The sequence below is a fragment of the Dendrobates tinctorius genome, unplaced genomic scaffold, assembly GCF_039654945.1.
Source record: "Dendrobates tinctorius isolate UK_male_01 unplaced genomic scaffold, ASM3965494v1 ptg000006l, whole genome shotgun sequence".
NCBI classification, from domain to species: Eukaryota; Metazoa; Chordata; class Amphibia; order Anura; family Dendrobatidae; genus Dendrobates; species Dendrobates tinctorius.
Genome location: NW_027361674.1, coordinates 43,001 through 58,873, shown reverse-complemented (window position 1 = coordinate 58,873; position 15,873 = coordinate 43,001). Strand labels below are relative to the sequence as shown.

The 15,873-nt window shown below is 49.1% G+C and overlaps 1 protein-coding gene across 1 annotated transcript in view; it reads left to right on the top strand.

Annotated features, from left to right (window-relative positions):
- Window positions 1-15,873, top strand: part of LOC141084830 (bromodomain adjacent to zinc finger domain protein 1A-like) — a 161,576-nt gene that overhangs the window by 105,717 nt on the left and 39,986 nt on the right. Inside the window, exons 12-14 of the mRNA XM_073569807.1 lie at window positions 13,071-13,163; window positions 13,835-14,059; window positions 14,149-14,314. Of these exons, the coding sequence (XP_073425908.1) occupies window positions 13,071-13,163; window positions 13,835-14,059; window positions 14,149-14,314 (484 nt within the window). The remainder of the gene's footprint in view (window positions 1-13,070; window positions 13,164-13,834; window positions 14,060-14,148; window positions 14,315-15,873) is intronic.

The window sequence follows — 15,873 nt, the reverse complement described above, 5'->3', positions numbered from 1 at the left end:
TCCTGCTTCCAGCATCCCCATGCCTCTTCCTTTGTCTGTGCTGACATTCTCCTCCTGTGCAGCAAACCACAATAGCAATGGTATAGCATTGCATCCTGTATGTCATAAGTTGACACACAGGTGCAGTGGAAACCGGACCATCAAGGATCAATCGCTAAAACTTATAATGTAAGGAATGTGGAAAACCACAAAAAAATGCGACCATAGATCCATAATATTATTAAAGTACAAAACGTCTTTATTAGATAATGGACAGAAAAGGACAACTGGAGGACATGTGCAAATAGTGCAAAAATGCAAAACGAGCAGTCCAGCCACAGTCAAACCCCGTTACAAAATAAACCATTACTTATATTCAAAATTTCAAAAAATGAGGAGGTAAATGGCACGCCTAAAAGGACTTTATCAATGATTAGGGGGTAAAGATAGGCTGTCCTATATATTGGACTGACTGCGCATGTTAAATCCGTATGTAATAATAACTATAATGGGAAAAATAGTGCCCATATCTATTCCCCATATGTGCTCTATAGATCAAGCAATCAGATCCCATTCAAATACTGCCACAAGGCAGAATCAGCTATATCGTTGGAGCACACCTATGGGAATATAGGGAAGATTCCCAGCACTATCGAACATGCACACAACCACCCTGAAAGGGTTACTTCCCCGCAATAGTATTACCTCACTGAAAGGTTCAGGATGACCGGGCGGGCTGCTTGTCTACCCGACGCGCGTTTCGGAGCTCTATGGCTCCTTCCTCAGGGGGTGTAATCAGTAAATGCATGGTGCACATTTTTATATGTGCCCACCGGAAGTGCCGCGGAGTCGCCGCTACACTGCAGAGGTACCTCCCACCACTGACGCGGCCGGAAACACCCGACACTGGCTGGGCACGTCACAGAGGAGCAGTAGGCGCGCATGCGCCGCACTTATGAACCCCGGCGGCCATGTTGCAATAGGGCAAGTGAAAGGGACACCCACAACGGGGCAAATACAAACAAACAAAACCACATAATGAATTAAAATAGGGAAGGGAATAGGGGGGAATCAGGTAACCGAGGACAAAGTTAAAGTTAAAATGTTCCGGACATGCCAATACATGAAATTATACACATACTGGAAAATATTAATTTATCATAACACTCTCCTCGTATTATTAGTGAAACATCTTTTAATAATCCTCTGTCAGAGGATCTTCCTTATGTTGCCCTAATGAAGGGAAGAGAAAGGGGAGGGGGGGGGAAGAAGGGGGGGAGGAAAGACATAGGGAAACCATGGTGCTACATATATAGATATCTTATGTCACCATGTATAATGTAATAACTGGCCATGATTACAATTATTAATATATATTCATATTACCATTATAAATATATATACTGGCCACAATATAATATTACAATCTTATTGAATATATATATTGCCCTTATAGATATGCTGGCCACAATATGATGATAGATAAAACTTTCTAGAATCCATGTGAACATATAATACCACAAAAAATGGCCAAAATTGAGTCGCTTAGTTGGCTCAATATATTCCACATGTGTGTATATATATGTGGCAAATAACCCCGAGGACAAGATCTGGAGGGAAAGGGGGGGGGGGGAGGGGAGGAAAAAAGAACAAGGAAAAGAGGGGGAAAGGAGAGACAAGGAAAACCATCACAAAAATGAATATGAAGAAAGAACAAACTTCATGTATAAAAGTCCATATCATTAACAATCCACACGGAGTCTTCAAAAAAAGAGAGCCAACGAACACATCATTCATCTCCTGGACGTCTATGGGCCACAACCAATGTCGAGACTCTTCTCCGAATTCTTCCGTGGGTACCATTAGATTCCTTCTTTATAACCAGGAGCAATAAATTTATGTCCCAAAACGACCCCGTACACCCGACCCTAATAATGAACTGAAAAAATAAAACAAAATTAAAACCAATGCATAAAAACTACCGCACCATAGTATGCCAAAGCACAGTCCCAAAATACGAGACTGAAATCATAAGAATGGAACATAAGACAAACTTTCATTTAATCCATTGGGATGCACCGTATTAAGAGTCCAAATCCAACGCGTTTCTTTTTGAGCTAGGCGTTGGGAGATTTTTCCACCCCGAATCCCCATGTCTATCATGTCAATGCCCTTAAATTTAAGGCCACTGCTGTCACAATTATGGTGTAACTTGAAGTGTCTCGGTAGAGTCTTCAGCAAGTGCACCTCATCCTCATTGGCCGCGGCTTGTATGCCCAGCACATGCTCCCTGATCCTGACCTTCAGTTGTCTGGTCGTAAGACCTACATAGATCAGGGAGCACGGGCATGTGGCATAATATATCACATTACGGGATAGGCAATTGATATTTTTCTCAATCTTAAATTGTTTCTGCCCTGTAGAATCCGTAAACTTGTTATCCTTGATCATATTAACACACGCCACACAATGACCACAGGCCGCACTGCCACCTTTCTTGCTACGAGTAAAATTATCCAAAAAGGTCTTAGGTGGGTCCCCAATGTAATGACTACGTACAAGATGGTCTCGTAGATTCCTAGCTCTTCTAAAGGTAATTTGTGGTTTATCTGGGATGATCCTTGCTAGAATGGGGTCAGTTTGCGGGATGTTCCACTATTTATTCAAAACACCCACGTACCTGATCAGACCGGGCATTGAAGGTGGTAATAAATCTCGCTATCTCTGGTTTCTTCACCTCATCGTCAATTTTATACAGAAGAGTATCTCTATTGCTTTGTTTGGCCCGTAAATAGGCCCTCTTAATTGACCTGTTGCTATATCCCCTTTCTGCAAAACGACCCCTCAGGTCCTTTGCTTGAGTTTCAAACTCCTCTTCTGTTGAACATAGACGTCTGAGGCGTAAAAACTGGCCTACCGGTACAGAACGTACCATGTGTGTCGGGTGTGAGGAGGATGCATGCAGGAGCATGTTTGTGGCAGTAGGCTTTCTATAAATGGTGGTCTGTATAATCCCTTCGGGACCCCTCCTCAACAGAACATCCAAGAACTCTATCCTATCTTGATCATACGAGGCAGTAAGATGAATGTTAAGGCCATTCCCATTTAATTCTAAGTTGAACTTGTCTAATGACCCCGTATCCCCCTGCCAGATCAATAAAATGTCATCTATGTAGCGCGTCCAAAGAGGGACGCGCTCCATAGATGACAGTCGATCTGACATCAGGAGGTCTCTCTCCCACAGCCCCAGGAACAGATTAGCGTACGAGGGCGCGAAAGCCGCCCCCATCGCTGTCCCTTGGAGCTGCAGGAAGAAAGACCCCCTGAACGTGAAGAAGTTATGCGTGAGGGCAAATTCTAGAATTTCCAAGATGAGAGTCCTAAAACACAAGGAAAAATTGGATGTAGATAGAAAGAAATCAACTGCACGTAATCCGTCACTATGGCAGATATTCGTATACAACGATTCCACGTCCATAGTGACCATAAGTGTGTCATCCTCCAAGGTAAGACCGTCCATTTTACATAGAATCATAGAATCGTAGAGTTGGAAGGGACCTCCTGGGCCATCTGGTCCAACCCCCTGCTCAAAGCAGGATTCGCTAAATCATCCCAGTCAGATGTCTGTCCAGCCTCTGTTTGAAGACTTCCATTGAAGGAGAACTCACCACTTCTCGTGGCAGCCTGTTCCACTCATTGATCACTCTTAACTGTCAAAAAGTTTTTTCTAATATCTAATCTGTGTCTCCTCCCATTCAGTTTCATCCAATTGCTTCTAGTCTTTCCTTGTGCAAATGAGAATAAAGTTGATCCTTCTACAATGTGACAGCCCTTTAGATATTTGTAGACAGCTATTAAGTCTCCTCTCAGTCTTCTCTTTTGCAAACTAAACATTCCCAAATCCTGCAACCTTTCCTCATAAGACAGGGTTTGCAGACCGGTCACCATTCTGGTCGCTCTTTTCTGAACTTGCTCCAGTTTGTACGTAGCAGTTGATTTGTATCCCTGAGGTAGGATGGCAAATCCTCCACAAGCGGCTAGAGGAGGGAATCCAACCACTGATTAATACACTCCAAGTAGCCCCCCCGACCCGAGACTATGGGTCTACCCGGGGGGCACTGTATGTTTTTGTGGGTCTTGGGGAGGAGAGAGAACGTTGGTATCATGGGTTCAACTACTATTAATGCTGTGAAGAGTTCCCCCGAAATAATATCGGCATCCCTGGCTCTTGTAAGGATCCCCTTCAACTGTGTACAGTAGGCGGACAAGGGTTTAAAAGTCAGTCTCTTATAACACGTAGTGTTAGAGAGCTGACGCATGGCTTCCTTTTCATACATTTGTTTGGGCCATAGTACGATGTTTCCCCCCTTGTCCGCCGGCTTTATCACAATGTCAGGGAGACTCTTTAGATAACTCAAACGTTTCCGCTCCTCCCCAGTAAGGTTGTCCCTCTGTATATACTGTGGAATCTTAAGAAATTCATTACTAACAACTTTGACAAAAAGGTCAATGACACCACAGTTTGAAAGGGGGGGGGAACTTCTTGGAGCGTACCCTCAGAACTGGAGGAATCTTGCCTCCCTCGATGGATGAATGTTCCTCCGCCAACTCCTCAAGGATTCTCAGGGCCGACTGTTCTTTTTCTGTAGGAAACAATTTATTCTTGTTATCATCGAAGAAAAAACGTTTAAAAAGTAAAGATCTGGCAAAGATGTGCAGATCTTTAATAGCTGTAAATCTGTCAAAACCCGCCATAGGTGAGAATGACAGACCTTTATATAGCAAATCACAATCAGCTCTATAGAGCAAGTAGTCACTGAGATTGATTACCTTGTTATCCCTACTTGGGCCTTCAGGTGAACGATACCTCTGTCTTTTGTATGGGTGAAAGTTGTGATTCCTTGTTCGCCCGTAATTGGCCCTAGATCGGGTAACCATGGAAGCAGTGGAAGCTCCAGATTGAGTACTAAGTGACGAAATCGAAGTGTTAGAAACACTGTGATGTCCTACAGATAGATTGCCGGCATGTCTTTTCCATTGATACACAATTTTATCTTGATAATCTTTAATGTCCCTGTTGAATTTTGAGGCCTGTGTGTCATTGATTTTCTTCACCACAGTATCCACTGATTTTTCAAGATTATCCTCGCACAATTTCAATTGTTCCACTGAACAGCCAGCCCGGAGATCTACAAAGGCCTGATCAATCTCCTTATCCAAACCACTAATAGATTTCGAATTGTGGTTAATCAGTAATTTCATTAATGCAAAAGAACATGTCCCACATGCCTCCTCCCAACTCGACACAAATTCGGCGTCCTCAATGGGGAAAGTGGGTAGGATGCGTACCCGTAGGCCCCTTGGAATCATGTTTTTCTCCTTCGTCTCATTGGGGGACACAGAGACTGTGGGTGTGTGCTACTGCCGTCTGGAGGCCGACACTAAGTATACAAAAAACAAGTTGGCTCCTCCTCCGCCGCATGCACCCTCGCCCCGACAGCGGGCGGAAACCAGTTTTTTGCTTAGTGTCTGATGGAGGCACACGCAGTCTGGGTCTCTCCAGACTATATTTTTGTTTTTTTTATTTAACATTTTCTTGCTATGAAGAGGAGACTGGGGCGACGGACCCTATTGAAAGGGTCCGATCTCCCCCAAACATCAACGGGCGAGCACGCGCGAGTATTCCTCCACGTATCCTTTCCCGCACCGAGGGACATCTCTGGGACTTATCCCCAGACATCTATTTTTCTTTTTTATTTTAAAGATATGACATGGGCAACGCATCCTATTGAAAGGATCCGATTTCCCCAAACCATCAACGGGCGACCACGTGCGAGTGTCCCTCCACGTTCCCTCTCCCGCGACGTGGGACAGTATGCCAGACTTGGCCCTGTCCACCCCTAGGTAGCGAAACCATGGGCTTGCAGAGGCACAAGACTAGTCTGTGCGGCCCCACGGCTACGCCAATCGGGTACTACGTGGTGGCGGACGGTCCCTCTCCTCGCCCAGCCAAGGCGGACGGAGCTAGGGTGCCTGCACCTTCCGAAGATGTAGTTTACCTCAGGGTAAGCAGGGCTCCTAGGCAGCGGGAGGTTTTTTCCAGGCCAGGGCTGCAGCGTACTTTCCAGGGGCTGGAGCGGCTCCCCTCTCCTGCCTGCAGGCAGAGCAGGAGGGCTTCTTCGGCGCAGCAGGGGCAGCGGCGTGTTCCCCTTCTCCCTCGTCACGGCGCTCGGTGGCCGGGCGGGGGAAGGAGCACGCCGGGCTGAGTAGGCGCCAGTTCCAGGGCGAGTTAGGCCGCAGGGAAGAGGGCTCAGGTTTAGCCCCCGGCTTCGGCCTGGGCCGCGGGGAAGGCCCGCCACCCGGTGCGGCGGGCGGGCAGGGCTGAAATTTAGCCCGCGGCTTGCGGCCTAGGCCGCAGGGAAGGCCCGCCCCCCGGTGCGGCGGGCGGGCAGGGACGAAATTTAGCTTGCGGCCTAGTCCGCGGGGAAACTTGGACCGCGGTTTGCGGCCTAGGCCACGGGGAAGGCCCGCCCCTCGGTGCTGCGGGGGGCAGGGCCGAAATTTGGGCCGCGGCGTTGGCCTAGGACGCAGGGGGAAGGTCCGCCCCCCCCAGCGTGACGTCGGGTCCGGCGCCCGCCCCCCAACGACGTCAAATCCAGCGCCGCCCCTGTATACTGGGCGGGCGCTGGATTAAATGGAGGCCCCGGCGTTAGAATGGGGTAGGCCGCGGTCAGGAAGCATCGCAGCCTACCCAGGGAGACAGCAGCTGGGAGCCTCCAGACGGCAGTCGAGCGCCAGCAGCAGCACAGGAGCACGGGGAGACAGCCGGAGCTCGGGTAAGTGCGACCCCGTCTTGGCCACACTAGGGCAGGTTGTCCTCCTTCTCCTCATACCCCTGGATGCCATAAAAAAAAAAAGACATAATATATAGGAAAAGGTTTTTTCCGCAGTATGTCTGGAAAAGGGAAGAAGCACACCTTCCTTTATACCGCATGCATTTCCTGTGGGGCTGTGTTCACGCGAGCGCAGACCATTAAGATATGTGAGGCCTGTAGTTCCAAACGCGCCCAGGAGCCCTCCCCGCCAACGGAGCCCAGGGGGTCGGAGCCCCCGGAATGGGCGTTATCGCTATCGCGGTCTATGGCTTCACTTACGAAGGCGATCGAGACCCTTCAGGCCCCGGATAGGGGTAGAGACAACGGCTCTCCGGTTTGGGAAGGTTCATCCACCTCACTTGAGCCGCCGGCCTGCAGGGGCCGTACCCTCTCTAAAGAGACGTACAGGGAAAGAACCCATATGGCGTCTCCGGGCCCCTCCGGTGCTTCGGCATCTGTGAGTGCGGCATCTCGCTCTCCATCACCATTGTCTGAGAGCGAGCAGAGTTCGGATGAGGATAGGCAGGAAGCCTTGGATCTGGATATTCCCGGGTGTCGGGAGACAGTGGACAGTCTCATTGAGGCCGTCAATCAGACTCTTGGTATTGAGGAGGACGTCTCCCTGGCCGCTGGGCATAAGATATCTTTTAAAAAGGCCAGGCGCCCACATAGGGTGTTTAGCACCTGAATTCGAGGACACGGTACAGCAGCACAGGGAACGCCCAGACAAGCGTTTTTCAGGGCAGAAAACGCTAGAGACAAGGTACCCGTTTGCACCAGAGTTCTGTAAAGAGTGGGCGGAATCTCCGATTGTGGATCCCCCAGTGTCACTCCTGGCTTCAAGATCATTGTTGTCGGTGCCTAGTGGGTCTTCCATTAAGGACCCCACGGATCGGCTCATAGAGGGTCTAGCCCGCTCGGTGTATGAGGCATCGGGGTCAGCGCTTTTGCCTTCCTTCGCAGCTACATGGGTGGCCAAGGCCATGATGTCGTGGTCGGAGTCTTTGAACAAAGTCCTGCAGGACAGAGATTTGCCGGTAGAGGTGTCTGAGATAGCAAATCAGATCTCGATGGCAGGAGACTATCTAATTAATGCATCCTTGGATGCGGCTAATTGCGCGGCGCCAGCCGCGGCAAACGCTATCGCCATTAGGAGAGCCTTGTGGCTAAGGCTATGGCGGACGATTCGATTTCTAAAAAGTCGTTAACATCTCTGCCTTATCAGGGTAATCTGCTTTTTGGGGAGAAGCTAGACAAGCTTATTTCAGATGCCACGGGGGGAAAGAGTAGCTTTCTCCCACAGCAGAAGAGCAGACCGCCCTTTCGTCAACCACAGGCGCGCTTTCGGGCATTTCGCGCCCCAGGATGGGCATCAGCGGCCGGTTCTACTGCCCCGGCTCGTCGCAACCAAGACAGAGAGCGCCAGATCACGTATAGAGCCAACCCGCTGGGGAGGATGCGGGGCCGTCCACCCAGTTCAAGGGGAGCTAGGTCTCAGAGGCCCTCTACAAAATGACTTGAGGCATCAGGTACCCGAGGACACCAGAGTAGGCGGTCGTCTGCTCAGGTTCCGCCACGTCTGGGTCAAGGTGGCACACGACGCATGGGTGGCGGAATTGGTGTCATTCGGGTACAAAATAGAGTTTATCGGACACCCTCCAAGGAGATTTTTTCAATCCCGTCTTCCCAAATTGCAATCCCAGGCAGAGGCACTGCTAGGGGCCATCAGGATTCTTCTGCACAACAGGGTCATTATCCCGGTACCAGAGGGCGAAGAGGCCCAGGGATTTTATTCCAACCTGTTCGCAGTCCCCAAGAAGGACGGAACAGTAAGACCGGTTTTGGACCTAAAGCTCCTAAACAGGTTCATCAATGTCAGGCACTTTCGGATGGAATCCCTCCGGTCAGTGATATCGGCCATGGAGCAGGGAGAGTATTTGGCCTCAGTCGATGTCCAGGATGCCTACCTGCACATCCCTATTTTTCCTCCGCATCAGAAGTTTCTTCGTTTTGCGATAAATGGCCGGCATTTCCAGTTTGTGGCTCTGCCGTTCGGGTTGGCCACGGCACCCAGGGTTTTCACGAAAGTGATGGCGGTCGTTATGGCCATTCTTCATTCTCGGGGCATAGTAGTGCTGCCATACTTGGACGACCTGTTAGTGAAAGGATCGTCTTTTCAGGCGTGCGAGGAGAATGTCGGCATTACGCTGGATACCCTATCCCGCCTGGGATGGTTAGTCAATGGGAAGAAGTCATGTCTTACCCCGGCTCAGAGGATTCCATTCCTGGGGATGATTTTCGACACTTCCCAAGGGTTGGTAATTCTCCCTCGAGACAAGGCCCAGGCGCTCCGGCGAGGGGTTCGGAGTCTTCAGCGGCCAGGCCCTCACACGATTCGATTTGGGATGAGGGTGCTAGGAAGGATGGTAGCAGCAATAGAAGCAATCCCGTTTGCGCAGTTTCATCTTCGCCCCCTGCAGCATGCTCTTTTGGCAGCATGGGACAGGAGTCCTTTCTCCCTGGATCATCAGTGCAGGTTGTCCTTTCAGGTCTGGCGGGCACTGCAATGGTGGACGCGCGACTCCTCTCTCCTTCAGGGGAAACCCTTTCCTCCAGATCAGTGGTTGGTGGTCACAACCGACGCGAGTCTTCTCGGTTGGGGAGCAGTGTTTCGTCATCACACAGCTCAGGGGCAGTGGTCTCCCCAGGAGGCCCTTCTGCCGATCAACTTGTTGGAGATTCGAGCAGTGCGGTTGGTGTTGCAGCATTTTCAGCACTGGCTAGTGGGTCGCCCAGTCCGGGTCCAGTCAGACAACGCCACGGTAGTGGCGTATGTGAATCACCAGGGAGGCACGCGCAGCAGGGCAGCCATGCGCGAGATAGAACACGTACTTCGTGGGGCCGAGAGGCACTACTCAGTAATATCAGCGGTCCATATACCAGGCGTGGAAAATTGGGCAGCAGATTTCCTGAGTCGGCAGGGGGTCGCGGCCGGAGAATGGTCCCTGCACCCCGAGGTTTTCCGGCAGATTTGCCAGCGGTGGGGAACTCCGGACGTGGATCTGATGGCTTCCAGAGAGAACGCCAAGTTAGACAGGTTTGTCGCCCGGTCTCAGGACCCGCGAGCGATTGCTGCGGATGCATTGGTTCTTTCATGGAGCCAGTTTCGGCTCCCGTACCTTTTTCCCCCTCTGCCTCTTCTTCCGAGGGTAATCAGGAAGATCAAGAGGGAGAGGGTTCCGGCAATTCTGCTGGCCCCAGACTGGCCCCGTCGAGCCTGGTACGCGGATCTAGTACAGCTCCTCGCAGCTGTGCCATGGCGTCTACCGGAACGGCCACACTTACTGTCCCAGGGGCCGATCTACCACCCGAACTTAGGGGCCCTGTGTTTGACGGCATGGCCGTTGAGTCCTGGGTCCTGACCCAGGCGGGCTTTGGGCGTGAGGTGGTAGCCACGATGATTAACGCCAGGAAGCCGGCCTCGGCGAGGATCTATCATGGTACTTGGAAGGTTTTCTTTCTCTGGTGTCGTGAGCACGGGGTTGCGCCCTTGTCCTTCTCGGTTCCCAACATTCTGGCCTTTCTGCAGTCAGACCTGGACGCAGGGTTGGCTCCGAGTTCCCTGAGGAGACAGATCTCGGCTTTGTCTGTTCTGTTCCAGCGAAAGATCGCTAACGTTATGCAGGTCAAAACTTTCATTCAGGGAGTCTCGCATCTAGTGCCCCCTTTAGAGCTCCCTTAGACGCCTGGGACCTTAATCTGGTGCTGGGGGTCCTGCAGGAAACTCCTTTTGAGCCATTGCAGGAGGTCAGATTGCCATACCTTACCAGGAAGGTCGTGTTTTTGGTAGCGATAACCTCTATTAGGCGGGTCTCGTAGCTGGCAGCCCTATCCTGTAGAGCACCGTTTCTGACCTTTTTTAAGGATAAGGTAGTCTTGAGACCTCCTCCGCCGTTCCTGCCGAAGGTGGTGTCCTCATTCCATATTAATGAGGACATCGTTTTGCCTTCATTTTGTCCAGCTCCAGTACACAGAGTTGAGAAGGCGCTCCACACGCTGGACCTGGTGAGGGCCCTCAGGAGGTATGTGTCGAGGACAGCGCCTTTTCGCCAGACAGATTCGTTGTTTGTGATCCCTGAAGGGCGCAGGAAGGGACTCGCAGCCTCACGGTCGACCATAGCCAGATGGATTCGCCTTACTATTCAAGAGGCTTACCGTATTAGAGGCACACCGGTTCCACCTGGAATAAGGGCGCACTCGACTCGGGCAGTGGGCGCCTCTTGGGCGCTTCGGCATCAGGCTTTGGCAGAGCAGGTATGCAAGGCGGCAACGTGGTCAAGGCTGCACACGTTCTCTAAACATTACAACGTACATACTCAGGCTTCGTCGGATGCGAGCCTGGGTAGGAAAATTCTCCAGGCAGCGGTGGCACACCTTTAAACAGGTGGGCATGCGGTGTGGATTGGTGAGTTGCTCCCACCCAGGGACTGCTTTAGGACGTCCCACAGTCTCTGTGTCCCCCAATGAGATGAAGGAGAAACATGGATTTTTGTGAGTACTCACCGTAAAATCCTTTTCTCTGAGACGCTCATTGGGGGACACAGCACCCACCCTGATAGCCAGTTGGCTCTTGTTTATTTAATTACTTATTTATTGTAGGGTGGTCCTTTTTCAGACATATAGTTTTCTGCGTTAAGGCTAATTTATTGTTATGTTCTCCTACTGCTTTTGCGCTAAACTGGTTTCTGCCCGCTGTCGGGGCGAGGGTGTATGCGGAGGAGGAGCTAACTTGTTTTTTGTATACTTAGTGTCGGCCTCCAAACGGCAGTAGCACACACCCACAGTCTCTGTGTCCCCCAATGAGCGTCTCGGAGAAAAGGATTTTACAGTGAGTACTCACAAAAATCCATGCTTCACGATATATTTCTCTAAAAATATTCTACTCCACCAGATCTTCGTTCGCTTAACGAGTAATTTCTTAATAGATTCAAATAAACCATCATTCCCATGACCATCCGCCTGCATACCACTTGTCCCGTCCCGTCCAAAGACTTCATCGGCTTGACCCAGCCAGGATTTTTCCCTGGCCCTGTAGTCCATTCTACCAATGCAAAAACCTGTGCAAAACACAGAAAAAAATTGACAAACCACAATAGCAATGGTATAGCATTGCATCCTGTATGTCATAAGTTGACACACAGGTGCTGTGGAAACCGGACCATCAAGGATCAATCGCTAAAACTTATAATGTAAGGAATGTGGAAAACCACAAAAAAAATGCGACCATAGATCCATAATATTATTAAAGTACAAAACGTCTTTATTAGATAATGGACAGAAAAGGACAACTGGAGGACATGTGCAAATAGCAACCAAAGTGCAAATAATGCAAAACGAGCAGTCCAGCCACAGTCGAACCCCGTTACAAAATAAACCATTACTTATATTCAAAATTTCAAAAAATGAGGAGGTAAATGGCACGCCTGAAAGGACTTTATCAATGATTAGGGGGTATTGGACTGACTGCGCATGTTAAATCCGTATGTAATAATAACTATAATGGGAAAAATAGTGCCCATATCTATTCCCCATATGTGCTCTATAGATCAAGCAATCAGATCCCATTCAAATACTGCCACAAGGCAGAATCAGCTATATCGTTGGAGCACACCTATGGGAATATAGGGAAGATTCCCAGCACTATCGAACATGCACACAACCACCCTGAAAGGGTTACTTCCCCGCAATAGTATTACCTCACTGAAAGGTTCAGGATGACCGGGTGGGCTGCTCATTCAGGCAGGTCCTGAAGCTACTATGAACTGCCTGAATGAGCAGATCCTGCCGCGCGCCCTCACAGGAGGAGAATGTCGGCACAGACACAGGAAGAGCCACAGGGGAGCTGGGAGCAGGAGCCATCATCGGAAGGTGAATATAGTGACTGGGCGGGGCGGGGGGTAGAGAATGAAGGCACATGCAATATGCGCCGCTCCCCTGTCTGCTTTTGTTCCCCTGGGGGAACAAAAGTGCGTCTTATAATCTGAAAAATGCTGTAAAAAGAGCCTCTAAGAATGATTGTGAGGATGACCTGGTATTTAGGGTTTCTATATACACAATTGTAGCCGTTTTTTATTTTTCTATATGGCTTTTTAACCCATTTGAACTTGCTCTAAAGAGGATTAATCTGTTTTATTCTAACTGTTTTGGATTTTGCAGGCCTAACAGAAGCTCTGGGTGAGGATACCGACACGACGTCTGCTCTGTACGCAGTAGCCTCTTTAGCAGCAGCGTGGCCCCAATTGAATCATGGTATGTGTGGCTGCGTAATTACTGATGTCCTCTAAAGATGCGTTTACACTGTCATATGCAGCATTTACAGACCACCAATCTTTAAGTAGTTGGCGATCATTTGTAAACCTGTTTTTATGCAGTCCGACCGCTCTTCAGATGTGCACTGTATGATCAGTAATCGTTCAGTGTGCATAGTCTACATTTGTTGTCGGCAGCGGAGGTCCTGTTAACACGGGATGATGTGCTGTTGAGAATGATTATCTTATGAGCCAGCCAAAAGACCATTTCACCCGAAGAATGAGTGTTTTCGCCTTCAATTCCCCCATGTAAATCTTAGCGTGAGTTGGTGTGACATTAGAAAATTAGATCCAAGACATCCTGTACAGCTGTGATTCCTATGTGTGCAATCCATGTGTCAAAATTCTGCCTTCTGCTTAACTTTAACAAGTCCTATATTTAAGTTGCTGTGGACTAGATGTTTTTTTTTTTTTTTTTGCTTTGTTTTTTATTTATACTCCGCCGTGTGATGCAAGTGTTCTTGCATATTGTCATATTATGCACATTGCCCATCTTTTGGAGGACTCCCTCCCTTCCAATTCTGTTTTAGTTGGTCGTCTTATAGATTTCAATGTATTTTGAGATTTTAATAACAATGCAGAAAAAAATAGATTTTTTTTTTTTATTTTTAGGCTGCAGCCTAAAAGAGCTGGATTTAGATAGCTGCACACTTTCTGAGATTCTCCGTCTCCATATTTTGGCTTCTGGAGCTGAATCAAACTCTGCCAATGCGAAATATCGGTACCAGAAACAGGGTGGTTTTGTCGCAACAGATGATGCCTGTCTGGAGCTTAGGATCAATCATCCTGCAATCTTAAAGAAGCTTTCCAGTACGTCAGTGTACGACCTGTTACCTGGTGAGAAATGGCCGTTCTGATGCTTGTTTATTTATTTATCAAGAAATTGTGGATATTTAGCCACATATACTGGTACATCTATGTTTTAGATGAAAAGTTGAAAATTCTTCATGCCCTGTGTGGGAAGTTGCTCACATTAGTTTCCACCAGAGACTATATTGAGGATTGCATTGAAGAGCTGCGACAGATGAAGCAAGAATTCAGAGAACTAAAAGCGGAACAGAATCGGAAAGAACGGGAAGAATCTGCCGCCAGGTTTGTTTAAAATAAAAAAATTTAAAAATGTAATGGATATGTCTATCAACAAAAACAAAATAACAAATTTTCTCTATTGCTTCATTGGGGGACACAGGAACCATGGGTGTATGCTGCTGCCACTAGGAGGCTGACACTATGCACATAAAAAAAAAGTTAGCTCCTGCTCTGCAGTATACATGCCACCGACTGGCATTAACTTAATCAGTTTTAGCTTAGTGTCAGTAGGAGGTGGACACGGGTCTTTCATTAGACCCGTATCTACCTCCGTGTGCGTCGTTCCTTTTCAGGTACCCAGAGGGATACAGTGTGAACAGTCACTACTGTACTCCCACGAAGAGACAGAGTACGGCCCCCCGTATCCTCATATGTCTGGCCGGCAGGACCACAGCCCTTAATACAGAAGTGTGTTCAGGTGATACCCATTTGCCCACCAGAGCCTGTAGGTTTGAGGGAACGTGGACATCCCACACCGCTGGATTTTTGGACATCCGATCTTCACGGAGTGAAGGTATTTTCTCTCTTTCTCCCCTCCCCTCCAGGACCCGAGTAAAGAAGAAGTTAGAAGATCAGGGAAGAGAATCAAAAAAGAAGAAACCCCTGCCTTTATTTCAATAGAGGTATTTCGACCGGGCCTAGCTGCAGAGTTGGCTCCGCCCCCTTCTCCTTATTGTTCTGGCGAGCTTTTCTCCCGCCTGTCACTTGGGCTGTTTCTTTCGGCCTGCGGCTAGGTCCGCCCCCCTCGGCCTCCTCTCTTTCCGCCAGAGCCAGCGCTGTGATGAAGGAGCAGCCGCCATCTTGGATATTGGGCCTAATGCTCGTCTCATGTCTGAGCTTGACCTGTCCATTTTGGTCTGAGTTCACAATAATTACAGGCAGCTAACTGCTCCTACGCCCCCCCCCCCCCAGGGCCTGTAAGCATATTGAAGAAAACGGGATTTAGTGCTCCAATGTTGAATAGCAAGGCCTTTTAGTATGATAATGAGATAAGGCCAAAGCAGAACTTCAAAGCTTGTGTAGGAGCCACACCAGCATGGGGCAGGAAGTTGCCTGGGGGCTTCAATTAGAATATACCTGTCAGCTGGGCACAGAAATACACATCCATTGTCTCTCCCAGCTGCTTCGACTCCATCCTAGGATCATGGATTATGAGCACACCTTTCGAGTTATAGACTCATAAAAAATATCCGCGTGACCCTGAGGAAATCGTGCATCTGGCAGTACTACTCCTGAGTCGGTGAGGGCACTGGGACCTGAGATATAGAGTTTGGCCCTCCACAGCGACCCAATGGAGCCATGTTTGCTCTACACACAACAGGCAAAACAAACCGCATTCACTGGTACCTCTCGTTTGCTGATCCGATCATCCTGGAGGAAGTTACCCCCTTTCCTAGATATTGGGAATAAGTTCTGCAGGGAACTAAAGGGTGGAGATTATTAGCCCACCCTCTGACACAGGGGGGAGGAACCCAGCATGCTTAAGAACTGGGAGCACACGGCAGACAGCCTCACACAGAAGAACCAGATGATGATCTAAGAAGGAACCGGGGACAGACCTG